The 13329-nt window shown below is 43.5% G+C and overlaps 1 protein-coding gene across 4 annotated transcripts in view; it reads left to right on the forward strand.

The window, feature by feature from the left end:
- Nucleotides 1-13329, forward strand: part of CCAR1 (cell division cycle and apoptosis regulator 1) — a 309834-nt gene that overhangs the window by 255813 nt on the left and 40692 nt on the right. For all 4 annotated transcript variants that reach the window (XM_033940771.1, XM_033940773.1, XM_033940772.1 and 1 more), the window contains 3 exons: nt 507-598; nt 7144-7284; nt 8006-8126. In XM_033940771.1, the coding sequence (XP_033796662.1) occupies nt 507-598; nt 7144-7284; nt 8006-8126 (354 nt within the window). The remainder of the gene's footprint in view (nt 1-506; nt 599-7143; nt 7285-8005; nt 8127-13329) is intronic.

Genomic DNA, 13329 nt, shown 5'->3' on the forward strand with positions numbered 1-13329 from the left:
TTGGGTGAATCTCTTCATGTAAAAGGCAGTTGATAAATCCCAATAAATAAATAAATGCAGGTGTTTGAGTCTGCCTGGTAGAATATGCTGGGAAACCAGGAGGCTAGATAATTTAGGCAATAGCTGTTCTGTTGTTGATATCTGTTTAAATTATTAGAAAACTTTTGTGGATAGCCATGGAAAGGGAGAGGTGTTGGATGAGTCATAAGTAGGGGCCATTTGTTGCATCTGCCTAATATGGTAAAGTACAAACAGGTTTCAAGCTCGATTTTATTTGATTATACCACATATCAAAGCAATTGCTAAGCTGTTATGAGGAAGACAACAAAAACTAACCTGGATATGGATAAATATGTGGCAACTGGGATATATCCTTAAAGAGTGGGCAAGAATAACTAGACATGCTGGATAGGTTAGTTGTATTTTTCTAACATTGTCTACTATTTCAAAACAATTAAGTTTGCAATGATTTTTCTTCCTGATTCTCTAGTCTCTTCTGATTGCAGATGGAGATGATGATGAAGTGAGTAACAAGGACAAGCGTGAAGAGAAGCGAGAGAAGAGTAAGCATAGTAAGGAAAGCTCATCTAAGGAGAAGGTACGCTGTGTATTGTAAACTCAAATTATTCATGATTAACTCAGTCTGCCATGGATATTATCCCCCAGATTCTATATATATGGAACCCAAAATTGTGTGTAAATTTTGGCGCGCATCAGGCATTTCCCATAATTGCATGCACAACTTAATTGGGAAATAAGCAATTAATAATGTACACCCACATCTTCTTAATTGATGTTCTCTAAAGATTGTCCGTGTAATTTTCTGTGTAGATACAAAAAGGTGCATGGCCATGGGAAGGGAATAAGCAAATATGGGGTGTTATAAAATTTGGCAGATCTACACCTAATTTAGGTGCAGAGATTTTCACCAGGTTTCTGTGGCTATAAATCCTTGCACCCAAATAGGATGTGGAGCCTCTCTTTGCCATTTAAATTGTTTTGAATATTAGGCCTGTATCTTTATAGTGGATTAACACAGCATTCACACTACTTTATCCAAGATCATGCAATTGAAACTGGGCAGATTAGATGGGCCTTATCTGCCCATAGAAACATAAAGGCAGATAAAGGCCAAATGACCTATTCAGGAGGCCCATTCAAAAACATCCACTATCTCCTCCTCTGATTTGCTGCTTATTCCAGTATTTTCACCAGAATCTAGGAAGTAGCCTAATGGCTAGTGCAGCAGCCTGAGAACCTGAAGAACCGGGTTTGATTCCCACAATCAGCTGATTGTGCATACACAGCTACACAGTTTCTGTTTTTCCCACCAGAGAGACACTGGCCTCACAATTTAACACATAGTTTCTTAATCCATTTTGTTGTCAGCCATTTTGAGTTTGGATTGCTAGAGCACCATCTATCGGATCATCATCCGTACCCCTGAGACAGGCTTTTAAAGCTGAAACATGAACCGTGTCAGGTCTGCAAGATAGATTTGCTTTTAATACACTGTTTTAAGACAATATAGAATGTTTGGCATTTAAACAGTTGCCTGTATTAAATAATTTGACTTTCTCTGGTTGATGTGTACAGTTCCTTTCTCACTTATTCTCTGTTGCACTTTTACCATGGGGTTTTATTTCCTTGTTCTTTGGAGAACTAGTGTTTAGCGTAGCTTAGTAAAAGAACCCCTAAGTGTTTTCAGATCTGGCCAGGTGCTTCTATATCTCCATCTCAAATATCTACTTTATTTTGGCTGATTGCAAAACTGTACTTCCCCAAAATTCGTGGGGGTTCCGTTCCAGGAACCCCCGCAAATTTCAAAAAACCACAAATGTGGTTTTTCGCCTGTCAAAAGGCAGGGGAGGCAGGAGAGTGTTAGCTGAAGAGGGCAGCTGGAGCACCAGCAGGTGAAGAAAATCACTTGCGATCTGCTCTGACTGCCTCTTCCTGTAGTAAAGTTGGGTTACACCAATCAGAAACTGCTTTGACACGCAGGATTCCATAGGATTCTACAGGATTCCAGAAACTTCATCATTCTCTGTTTTAAAAGCATTTCCATTAATTTCCTTACCTCAAAAGTCAGACTTACCGGCCTGTAATTCCCTACTTCTTCCTTCCACTTATGTGGAGAGGGACCACATCTGCTCTTCTCCAGTCCTCTGGTACAACTCCCAACTCTAGAGACTCATTTAAAAGGTCAGTCAGCTGAGCCACCAGAACTTCCTTAAGTTCCTTCATCATCCCGGATTTACACTTTATCCCAGGACAAGCAGGCAGGTATTCTCACTAGTGGTTGATGTCATCCGACAGAGCCCTGATACGGACATCTTGCAAGCATGTCTTGCTTGAAGAAACTCAGAAGTTTCGAGATGCCCGCACCGCGCATGCGCCAGTGCCTTCCCGCCCGATGCTCCGGGCGTGTCTCCTCAGTTCTTTTTCTTCCGCGGAGCTGAGAAGTCTATCTTCAATTTGCGCCCATTGAATCTCTTTTTTTGCCTTCTTTTTTGCCGCGGGTTGAGTTCTTTTGGCTCTCCTGTGCATTTCTTTCTTTCTTTGATTTCTTTTTTTTTTTTTTTTTTAAATTTTTCCTCCTCGCTGCACTACCTCTGGGTCCTTACTATCATCAAGGATGGATACTCTCTTCATTTCCATTGGGTCCCTCCGGACCACCCTCCAAGAGAGTATCCTTCCAACTTGACTCAGACCGCCCTTCTTCTCCAGGAAGCTCAGGCTTTGCTCCGGCTTCGTGCCGTGGAGCCGGTCCCGACGGACCAACTGAACCAGGGGTTTTACTCCCGGTACTTCCTTGTTCCGAAGAAGACGGGCGACCTGCGACCCATTTTGGACCTCAGGGCCCTCAACAAATTCCTAGTCAGAGAGAGGTTTCGCATGCTGACACTTGCTTCTCTCTACCCTCTCCTCGAGCAGTACGACTGGTTATGCTCTCTGGATCTCAAGGAGGCCTACACTCACATTCCCATTCATCCGGCCTCCCGCAAGTTCCTCAGATTTCGGGCGGGACATCTACATCTGCAGTATCGGGTGCTTCCATTCGGCCTGTCCTCGTCTCCCAGAGTCTTCACGAAGTGTCTGGTGGTGGTGGCCGCTGCACTCCGGAACAGGGGTCTTCAGGTATTTCCATACCTCGACGACTGGCTCATCAAGGCCCCGTCAGCTCCAAAGGTCATTTCGGCGACCTTGCCAACGATCTGCTTCCTGCAGAGCCTGGGGTTCAAGATCAATTTTCCCAAATCTCATCTGCAGCCTACCCAGTCCCTTCCCTTCTTCGGGGCGGTACTGGACACCATTCAGCTTCGAGCATTCCTTCCTCCTCAGCGCATGGATGCTCTTCTTCGTCTCTGCCAGTCTGTGTCTTCTCGCCAGTCCATCTCAGCGAGACACATGATGGTCCTCCTGGGCCACATGGCCTCTACAGTTCATGTGACACCCTTTGCCAGGCTCCATCTCAGAATTCCTCAGTGGACCCTAGCTTCTCAATGGACTCAAGTGTCAGACCCGTTGACTCGACACATCATAGTCACTCCTGCTCTTCGGCAGTCTCTACTTTGGTGGATGACCTCTTCGAATCTATCCAGAGGTTTGCTGTTTCACACTCCTCCTCATCAGAAGGTTTTCACAACCGATTCCTCGACCTATGCCTGGGGGCCTCATCTGGATGGGCTTCGCACTCAGGGATTCTGGACCAGTGTGGACCGACTCCATCAAATCAATCTTCTGGAGCTCAGAGCCATCTTCTATGCTCTTCAAGCATTTCAACATCTGCTTCACGACATGGTGGTCCTCATCCGTACAGACAACCAGGTCGCCATGTATTATGTGAACAAGCAGGGGGGCACGGGATCGGCCTCCCTCTGCCAGGAAGCTCTCAGAGTCTGGGATTGGGCAGTTCGCCACAATGCCTTCCTCAAGGCTGTCTACATTCAGGAGAAGGACAATGTCTTGGCAGACAACTTGAGTCGTCTCCTCCAGCCTCATGAATGGACTCTCCATTCCAACCCCCTTCATCAGATATTTGCACATTGGGGGACGCCTCAAATAGACCTCTTTGCGGCTCCCCACAACTTCAAGCTGCCTCAGTTTTGCTCTAGGATCTACACTCCTCATCGACTCGAGGCAGATGCCTTTCTGCTGGATTGGGGGAATCGATTTCTGTATGCGTTTCCTCCATTTCCTCTCATTCAGAAGACTCTGGTCAAGTTGAAATCAGACCAAGCCACCACGATTCTAATAGCTCCTCGGTGGCCCAGGCAGCCTTGGTTCTCCCTTCTACTTCAACTCAGCAGCAGGGAGCCATTCCTTCTTCCAGTGTTTCCTTCACTGCTTACTCAGCATCAGGGATCTCTACTTCATCCCAACCTGCAGTCTCTCCACCTGACAGCTTGGTTCCTCTCAACATAACTCCCCACCAGTTTTCCCAGGCGGTGAGGGATGTCTTGGAGGCTTCCAGGAAGCCTGCTACTCGTCAATGCTACTCCCAGAAATGGACTAGATTTTCTTCATGGTGTATTTCCAATTCTAAGGAGCCTCAGCGAGCCTCTCTATCCTCTGTGTTGGATTATCTTCTACACCTGTCTCAGTCCGGTCTCAAGTCGACATCTATACGAGTCCACCTGAGTGCTATTGCGGCTTTCCATCAGCCTCTACAAGGGACACCTCTCTCTTCTCATCCTGTGGTTTCCAGATTTATGAAAGGACTTTTTCATGTCAATCCTCCTCTCAAACTGCCTCCAGTGGTTTGGGATCTAAATGTTGTCCTTTCTCAGCTTATGAAACCTCCTTTTGAGCCTCTGAGCAAGGCTCCACTAAAGTTTCTCACTTGGAAAGTGGTTTTTCTGGTGGCCCTCACATCTGCTCGCAGGGTCAGTGAGCTTCAGGCCTTGGTGGCGGACCCACCTTTCACTGTTTTCCATCATGACAAGGTGGTCCTCCGCACTCATCCGAAATTCCTACCTAAGGTGGTCTCTGAATTTCATCTCAACCAATCCATCGTGCTTCCAGTGTTTTTTCCAAAGCCTCATTCTCATCCTGGAGAATCAGCTCTGCACACTCTGGACTGCAAACGTGCTTTGGCTTTCTACTTGGATCGCACCAAACCACACAGAACGGCTCCTCAACTTTTCGTCTCCTTTGATCCAAACAAGTTGGGACGACCTGTATCGAAGCGCACCATCTCCAACTGGATGGCGGCTTGTATCTCTTTCTGCTATGCCCAGGCTGGATTACCCCTTCCCTGTAAGGTCACAGCCCATAAGGTCAGAGCAATGGCAGCCTCTGTGGCCTTCCTCAGATCGACACCGATTGAGGAGATTTGTAAGGCTGCCACTTGGTCCTCGGTTCATACATTCACCTCTCATTATTGTCTGGATACTTTCTCCAGAAGGGATGGACAGTTTGGCCAAACAGTGTTACAATATTTATTCTCCTAAGTTGCCAACTCTCCCACCATCCCATTGAGGTTAGCTTGGAGGTCACCCACTAGTGAGAATACCTGCCTGCTTGTCCTGGGATAAAGCAATGTTACTTACCGTAACAGTTGTTATCCAGGGACAGCAGGCAGCTATTCTCACGTCCCACCCACCTCCCCTGGGTTGGCTTCTCTGCTAGCTACCTGAACTGAGGAGACACGCCCGGAGCATCGGGCAGGAAGGCACTGGCGCATGCGCGGTGCGGGCATCTCGAAACTTCTGAGTTTCTTCAAGCAAGACATGCTTGCAAGATGTCCGTATCGGGGCTCTGTCGGATGACATCACCCACTAGTGAGAATAGCTGCCTGCTGTCCCTGGATAACAACTGTTACGGTAAGTAACATTGCTATCTGGTCCCATCGCTTTGTCTGAGTTGACGGAGTTGTTACAACATTAAGCCATATAGGTCACCAGCAATGGTCATATTATCTATAATCATAAATTCAATATTTCATATTTTTTAAAAATTTGCATGTACAAATCTTATCAAAATAAAGCAGGAGACACCACCTACTCAAATTTCAAAAATATTCTGTATCTCATGCCCTCAGAGAAAATTAGCAAAAAGGAGAACCCTCTCAAAATGATTAGCCAATAGGGACTTAATCAAAAAACTACTAGGATTGGCTAAACCCCCTTGCCCTGAGGTGAAAGTCCGAAAATGTAATATTTTCTAAAGAGTCATTAAGGAAGAGATCAAGGACATCAGTATGAGCCTGCCATGAAATCGTGGGAACCTCTGGCTCAGGCTGAATCTCAAAGGTGACTAGCACCAGACATAAGTCCAAATGAGACTTGCCTCATACATCATATAGTCTATGATCATCTCCTGTGAACAAAATAATTATATTTCCAAATCCGAAAATACAGACTTAACAATCAGGGAAAGGGAGAAAAAATAATAAAGACATCACAAACACATACCCATTCAAAGACTAAACCAACACTATAACCACAATAAATAATAATAAATAAGGGAAGTATGTGAAAGGCAGTTAGTGATTTACACATGCATAATTCTGAATTTTAAGTCTTAGTAAATACATACAAAAACAATGATGTCATCAGTACACAGACGGCCCCAGCAAGAAGGCCACGAAGCAGCCTGTGAGTGCTGCTGACCTGATGCTCCTCTGCAGCAAGGTATTTATGGTTGCGGTCGGTGGGGATCAGTTGGGAGGGAAGGATGGAGGGTCAGCTGGGGTTCGGCTACGGGGCGGGGGGAAGCGCGGCTGCCTACGACTAGGGCTTATTTTCAGGGTAGGAAACACGGTATTGCCTTACATTTGTATTAAATCTAACCTGTTTTAATTACATCTGCACTACCATAAGGGTTAATCAGAACTTTGCAAATAAATATGTTCCCTAGTTAAATCTTCAACTGCTGAGCTACAGGTAAACAACAGTGGCAATCCCTACTTTGTCAGGACAGGAAAAACAGCCCCAAACAGATGGAGAAAAAATAAAAATCTAACTTACCCACTGCTGTACCCACTAGCCTACTCTTCCATTTCATAGAATTTGACGTGGAGCTGTTGTACAGTGCAGTGTAATGTTAGATGTCAGGTTGTTAAAGTATGATGCCAGGTGGAATATATTATCAAACTGTGTTGATACCAATATAGATCATTTTTCATATTATTTTCTCTAGGAGAAGAAGCAGATGGTTACTATGAACAGAGATCTTTTAATGGCTTTTGTCTATTTTGACCAAAGTCACTGTGGTTACCTTCTTGAGAAAGATTTGGAGGAAATTCTGTACACCCTTGGACTTCACCTTTCCCGTGCTCAGGTACATGTGAAGAAAATATGTATGCATGATTGTCTTATTTAATATAACAGGTTATTAGAAGATAGTATTTAAAATGAGATTTATCCCATTCTTTGTCATCTCCTTTCACAGCCACCTTGCTCATACTCATGGGCATTGCTCCTATATACCTCCTTGTCATACTCCTGCAAAGTGATGCTGCAGGAGTGATGCAGCCTGCTATCTCCTCCCTCATCTCTCCCAGTCTGCTGCTTTTAAATTCAGACTCTTCCAGATTAGTGTTCCCACTTTGGACAACATAATTTTACTTGACTCCACCCCTTCCTTTATAGTTTTCTCTCATACAGATCAGTTTTGTTACCCATGTACGGCCTTAAGTTACAAATCCCACTGCTGATGCTGCTTTTGGAAACAGGAGGAGGACAGACACCAATGTTAGGGAGAAGAGTAAAACACGTTTCATCAGGCAGAAGCAGATAGGCAGTGGAATAGTGCTAGAATAGAAATGTCATCAGGGAAATGATTGATAATGAGAATTACTGGTGTAGCTAAAAAGAACAATGAATAAGAACAGGTAGAGGAATGGGGAGCAGGGAAGTGGCGGAGCACGCCACTTTCAGAATCCTAAAATGCACATCACTCTCAGCAAGCACTTTTACTATTTGTTTATCTTCTCCTTTACTAGAGAATGTTCTAGTAATTTCTTAATCATAAATAATCATACTGTTTTCTTTTTTTTCAGGTTAAGAAAATACTTAATAGGGTAATTCTAAAAGAATCTTGCTTCTATCGAAAATTAACAGATGCTTCAAAAGATGGAGATGATTATGAAGAATTAGAAGCATCGCAGGATGATCTGCAGGGTAATTAATGATAGGAATAAGCGATACAACAGAAAGTTTGAGAAAATTAAACTACTAGAGGATAGTTTTATAAAAGATATTTTACGCTTAAAGGCCTTTTCTAAAATTGCCTTAGGGGTTATGTGCTTCAAAGTAAGCTCAGCATCAAGAAGGTATGTTAATAAACATGATCGACATGTAGCATGTTCTGGGGCAAAGTTTTTGGCAGAGTAATGGTTTGGGTCGAGCAGGGATAAATATCTGTGGCTTTAAACTAGGCACCATTTCTGCCGCTTTTGCCTTGGGGACAATTCTATAAAGTGTTGCCTAAATGTAGGCATGCCAATTCAATAACAGTGTTAAGGTGCAACTTAAATCGTTATAGAATAATAGCACAAAGCAGTTATGGTGTGCCAAAACTTAGGAGCATAGCAGCTTATATTGGGTCAATGGCAAATATAAGTTGGCAGACCTAAATGTACATTGCATTGTGCACCTCTGATATATGCTATAAGGTACACACATTGCTAGGTAGAATCCCCTGGTATAGCCCATTTGCTGTTGCACGCCAGGCAACTAGTAAATTATATGGATACTATAGGCTAAATAAGTGACTCAATGGCCCAATAAAAAGGGGCCAGATTTGGGATAAGGGCAGGCCAAAAGGTTATCATTTACCAGTGATGTATACATTAAGGGCCAAATTCTCAAAGCTGTGCCGAAGGTTAGGCAGCAGTAGGTGCCCTTGGGAATTATCACCCGGTACCGCTGATTTCCTACTCATTGGTCAGTCCAAAGGAACTCCAGGCCATGTAAAAATATCCAACTACCAGACCACAGATCCATTAATTGCAACTACTACCCAGCTTATCAGATATCTGCCATCTATGGTAACTGCCCTACTAACAATAACAAACAAAAAAAAACCAAACACAAAATTTTCGCTAAGCACGATAACCCTCAGCAGGTGCCAATTTCTCACCTACACCCTCAAGAAAGATTTACCACTCCAGTTCCATGCATTTACATCAACGCCAAGTCTGTAACAAACAAACTCCTACTGCTTTGCCGTCTTCACTGAAACCTGGCTCAAACAGGCAAATAGCCCAGAACTAGCCAACTTTTGCCCCCCTAGACTATAGTATCTTACACTCATCTAGGCCAGGCAAAAGAGAAGGTGGTATTGCACTGATCTACAAGAGCTTCTTTCGCATCTCCATAACAGATGCAGCTAGTTACCTGGCTTAGAATATATGTTATGTACTCTGCAGGATAAAACCAACAACCACTCTAACATTGTTGACATCCTACTTATTTATTGCCCACTAGGGGTGTGGTTGCAAACCTACCACAAGCTTTGGGAAATCATCTCATGTATCACATGCTAATTCACCAGAATTCTCATCATTGGAGACATAAACATACCCTTAGAATCCCAAGAGAACTCTCTAGTCCAAGACTTCAAATCATTCCTCTCAGTCACCTAGAATTGATTTCGTCTGGCCTGATACATGGTAAAGGTCATACCACAGACTTCATCGCAACTAGCTCTACTTAGCTAGTCAAGGACCCAGGCTGGTCTGCAGTCCCCTGGTCAGATCATTCTCTATTATCCTATACACTTTCCCTCTACATGGGCAGCACTACCCACAAACCAGCCAAACAGAAGGTATTAAGCAGAGGCAAAACTGACTCCTATCAATTTTGGTCCAATTTATCCAACCATCTAAACCGGTCTAACACCAATAACACAGAACAGCTAAGTAACTGGGACAGTATAATTCTTCAAACACTATTGCACCTTTACATACCCTCTACATAAGGACCTCCAAACATTCCCCATGGTACAACGACACTCTAAAAGCTGAAAAGCAAACTTGCCACCATCTGGAGAAGCAGTGGCTGAAAACCCATTCCTATGATCACAAACAAACATGGAAATCAGCTATAAGATTTTGTATAAAATTTTGTAAAATTTTGTAAATTTTCATTGCTGAAGCCAAGAAAATGTATCTCTCAGAAATAGACAACCATACTTTTGACATCAAGAAACAATTTCAACTAATGTGCACAACTACTGCCCTCACCCACCCCCAAACCAGGCCTAGCTAACATTAACTCCCAACCTAATGTCCAAGAATTAACAAACTACTTCCAAGACAAGATTAAGAATGTACAACTAGAAATCATAAACATACACACGCCACATCCCAGAGGTACAACCTGACCTTACTGACCCCTGTACAGTAGACCAAATCTGGAACACCTTTGAACCTGTCACCCAAGATGAGGTACTCCCCCAGCTAAATAAACTGATCACCAAAAGCTGCATACTGAACAAATGCCCTTTACCCCTATATTCCCACATCCCAAACGACCTTATTCCTTGGCTGGTCTCATTGCTGAACAACCTCTAAAAGACAGGCCAGCTATCCACACAAATAGGACACATTGCATGCACTCGCCCCAACTCCAAAAAATCAAGGAGCTCACCTAATCTCACCATCTAATTTCAGACCTATAGCTGGAATACCCCTACTCACCAAGCTATGAATAGATATAGTTAAATAGGTAGAGTCATCATGAGTACTAATATGGATTTAGAAAGGTCGGGAGGTTCTTTCCTTAGGAATTAAACTAAATTGATACAGGAATTTCAGAATCATTTAGCAGAGTCCCTTCAAAAAATCATGGGATAGGAGACATTACTATATTATTAATTGGGAACTGGTTAAAAGATAGAAAAAAGAGAATAAGACTAAATGGAGAAAAGTAAATAGTGGAATACTCAAAAAGATGCATACTGGGACTGGAAATGATTTGGAAAATGGAGCAAATGAGGTGGCTTAAATTTGTTAAATCACAAGCAGGGGGACTTAGAACAATGAAGGCAAATAAAGACCACATGGCCTATCCAGTCTGCATGTCCACACCATCTACTATCCCCTCTTTCCCCTAGAGATCCAATGTACTTGTCCCAAACTTTCTTGAATTTAGATACATTTTTCACCTCTATCACCTCCACTGGAAGGTCGATCCATTCATTCACTACCCTTTCTGTGAAAAAATATTTTATGAGATTTTCTGAGTCTATCCCCTTTTACCTTCATCATATGCCCCCCCCCCCTCATTCCAGAGCTTCCTTTAAGAAAGAGACTCGTCTCATGTGCATTTCTGGTGCAAAAGGTACATCAGTCTTGACCAGTGGGTTATTTTCCTCTCTGAGGTGTGCTATAGCTTCTCAGCCTTTTTTTCTACACACGAGTTTCTGTTCTGCTCCGAGTGAACTTTATTATTTTCAGGTTTTTATCCAGATTTGGAGGCTTTTCAGTGCTCAAGAGGTCCCCAGTAGTCCTGGGAAAAAACAGACTCTCTTAGCAGAAATCTGTAGCTATTACGGGCTATGTACCTTTTAGTATTTATATTGACAATTAGATTGCTACTAGCTGGATTAGTTTTTTAGTAATAGTTTTAGTGGTTTTTATTCTTTTAGTATGTTTTTTAACTGTTTCAATATGTATTTCTTGAAAACTATTTTAATATTTTTATTTTTAGGAAGATTTAGGGAGGCTATTACCTCTCCTGGAGATCTATTAGTGACAGATGTTTTTTTGCGAAGATATAATAATCATTACGACCAAAATTTAATTACCATCTTATCCAGCCATAATGATGTTACTTCTTATCCAATTAGAATTCAGAGGTCTCACCTTAGATATCTGAGAAATTTCCCAAGAAGGCATAGATCACCGAGACAGATTGTTATTGAAAATCAAATAGCTTTTTCAAATGTTGATTTTATTAACATTAACTGTGCCTACACAAATACACGTTGTATTCGAGGGAAAGCACAAATCATTAAGGATTGGATAATTGCCCAGAAGTTAGCATGTGTATTTATTTCTGAAACTTGGCTTACTTTTAAGGAAGATCCTATTATTAATGATCTGTTACCTCCACATTATAAAATTATTCCAAGTGGTCACGTGATGTGCTGAGCTGAGCAGGACGTGCTCTGCTCGAGCTCCCCTGTGCCTGGTTGCTGTGTGACCTAGTGCCAGTGGTCCTCTTGGATACTTGGCGAATTGGTGGAGTGAAGGCATTCTTCGTCTCCTGGAGCCTTCGCTGGACTGACTTGTTCAGGGATTTATTGTTTTTGGAGTGTCTGTGGTGTGCTTTTGATCAAGTCGGGGGGGGTGTTTTCTGGGAACGGATTGCCTGGGGTTTGCTTCCCTTGGGGGGGGGGGTATAATTCCTTGAGTGACTGGTGTTCCTTTCTTGAGACGAGTGGTTTTGGCCTTTACGGCCTGGGTATGTATGCTTGGCTCTTGTGTGTATGTGTGGCTTTTGGGGGATTCCTGTGATAAGGGTCTAGGGATGGTGTTTGGCTGGGCTTACTGGAGGGCTTCACTGCTCTCTGGAGGCTCTTAGGAGCTGATGAGCGTTGGTCTCCTCCTTTGTTCTGCTTTAGTTGGGATTCTGGGCTCACTTGAATGGGTTGGTGGTTGAGTGAGTGGTGTGTTTGGTTTGTGGCGTGGGTGACGGTAGAGTTTTTATTTCCCATTTGTTTCTGGCTATGAGTGTTTGGGGTGGGTGGGGTTGGGGGGCCTGGGGGCCCTGTTCACATCATAGCGTGGCTCCCTCTCTGTTCCATGTTTGTGGGATGGGATGTACGCATGTGGTTGGGTTTTGGGGGGATTGGTTGGGGAGGGTGTGGGTGGTACTTGGGTAGGAACGGATTGGGTTTTTGGGGGTGGGAGGTCCTCCTTCGGTATGGGGGTTCAGTTTCTTGTGATTTTGCCTTGCTTTTGTTTGACGTTTCAGGTTGTACCACATGTTGGGCAACACTGCTCTGGGGGGTGGCTGAGCTCCTGGGGTGGTATTATACTTTTTCTTCTTTCTTCACTGCTTTTCTTTTTTCCTGATTTTCAGACCTGAGTACTCCATTTAGACTTACCTCTTGGAATGTTGGGGGCATTACTTCACCGGTCAAGCAGTCCAAAATCTTAGCTGCTTTGCAGCGTTATCATTCGGATATTGCTTGTTTACAGGAAACTCGGCTGACTGATGTGGAACATCTGAAGTTGGGCCGTTCCTGGGTGGAGGAGGTATATTTTGCCTCTTCTCAGGGCTGACATGGGGGCATTGCTGTGTTGGTTCGTAAATCCTCTCCCCTTGGTGTGCAGATTCTTGACAAGGCTGTTGATGGTAGATCTTTACTTAT

The sequence above is a fragment of the Geotrypetes seraphini genome, chromosome 4 (assembly GCF_902459505.1).
Source record: "Geotrypetes seraphini chromosome 4, aGeoSer1.1, whole genome shotgun sequence".
Lineage (NCBI taxonomy): Eukaryota > Metazoa > Chordata > Amphibia > Gymnophiona > Dermophiidae > Geotrypetes > Geotrypetes seraphini.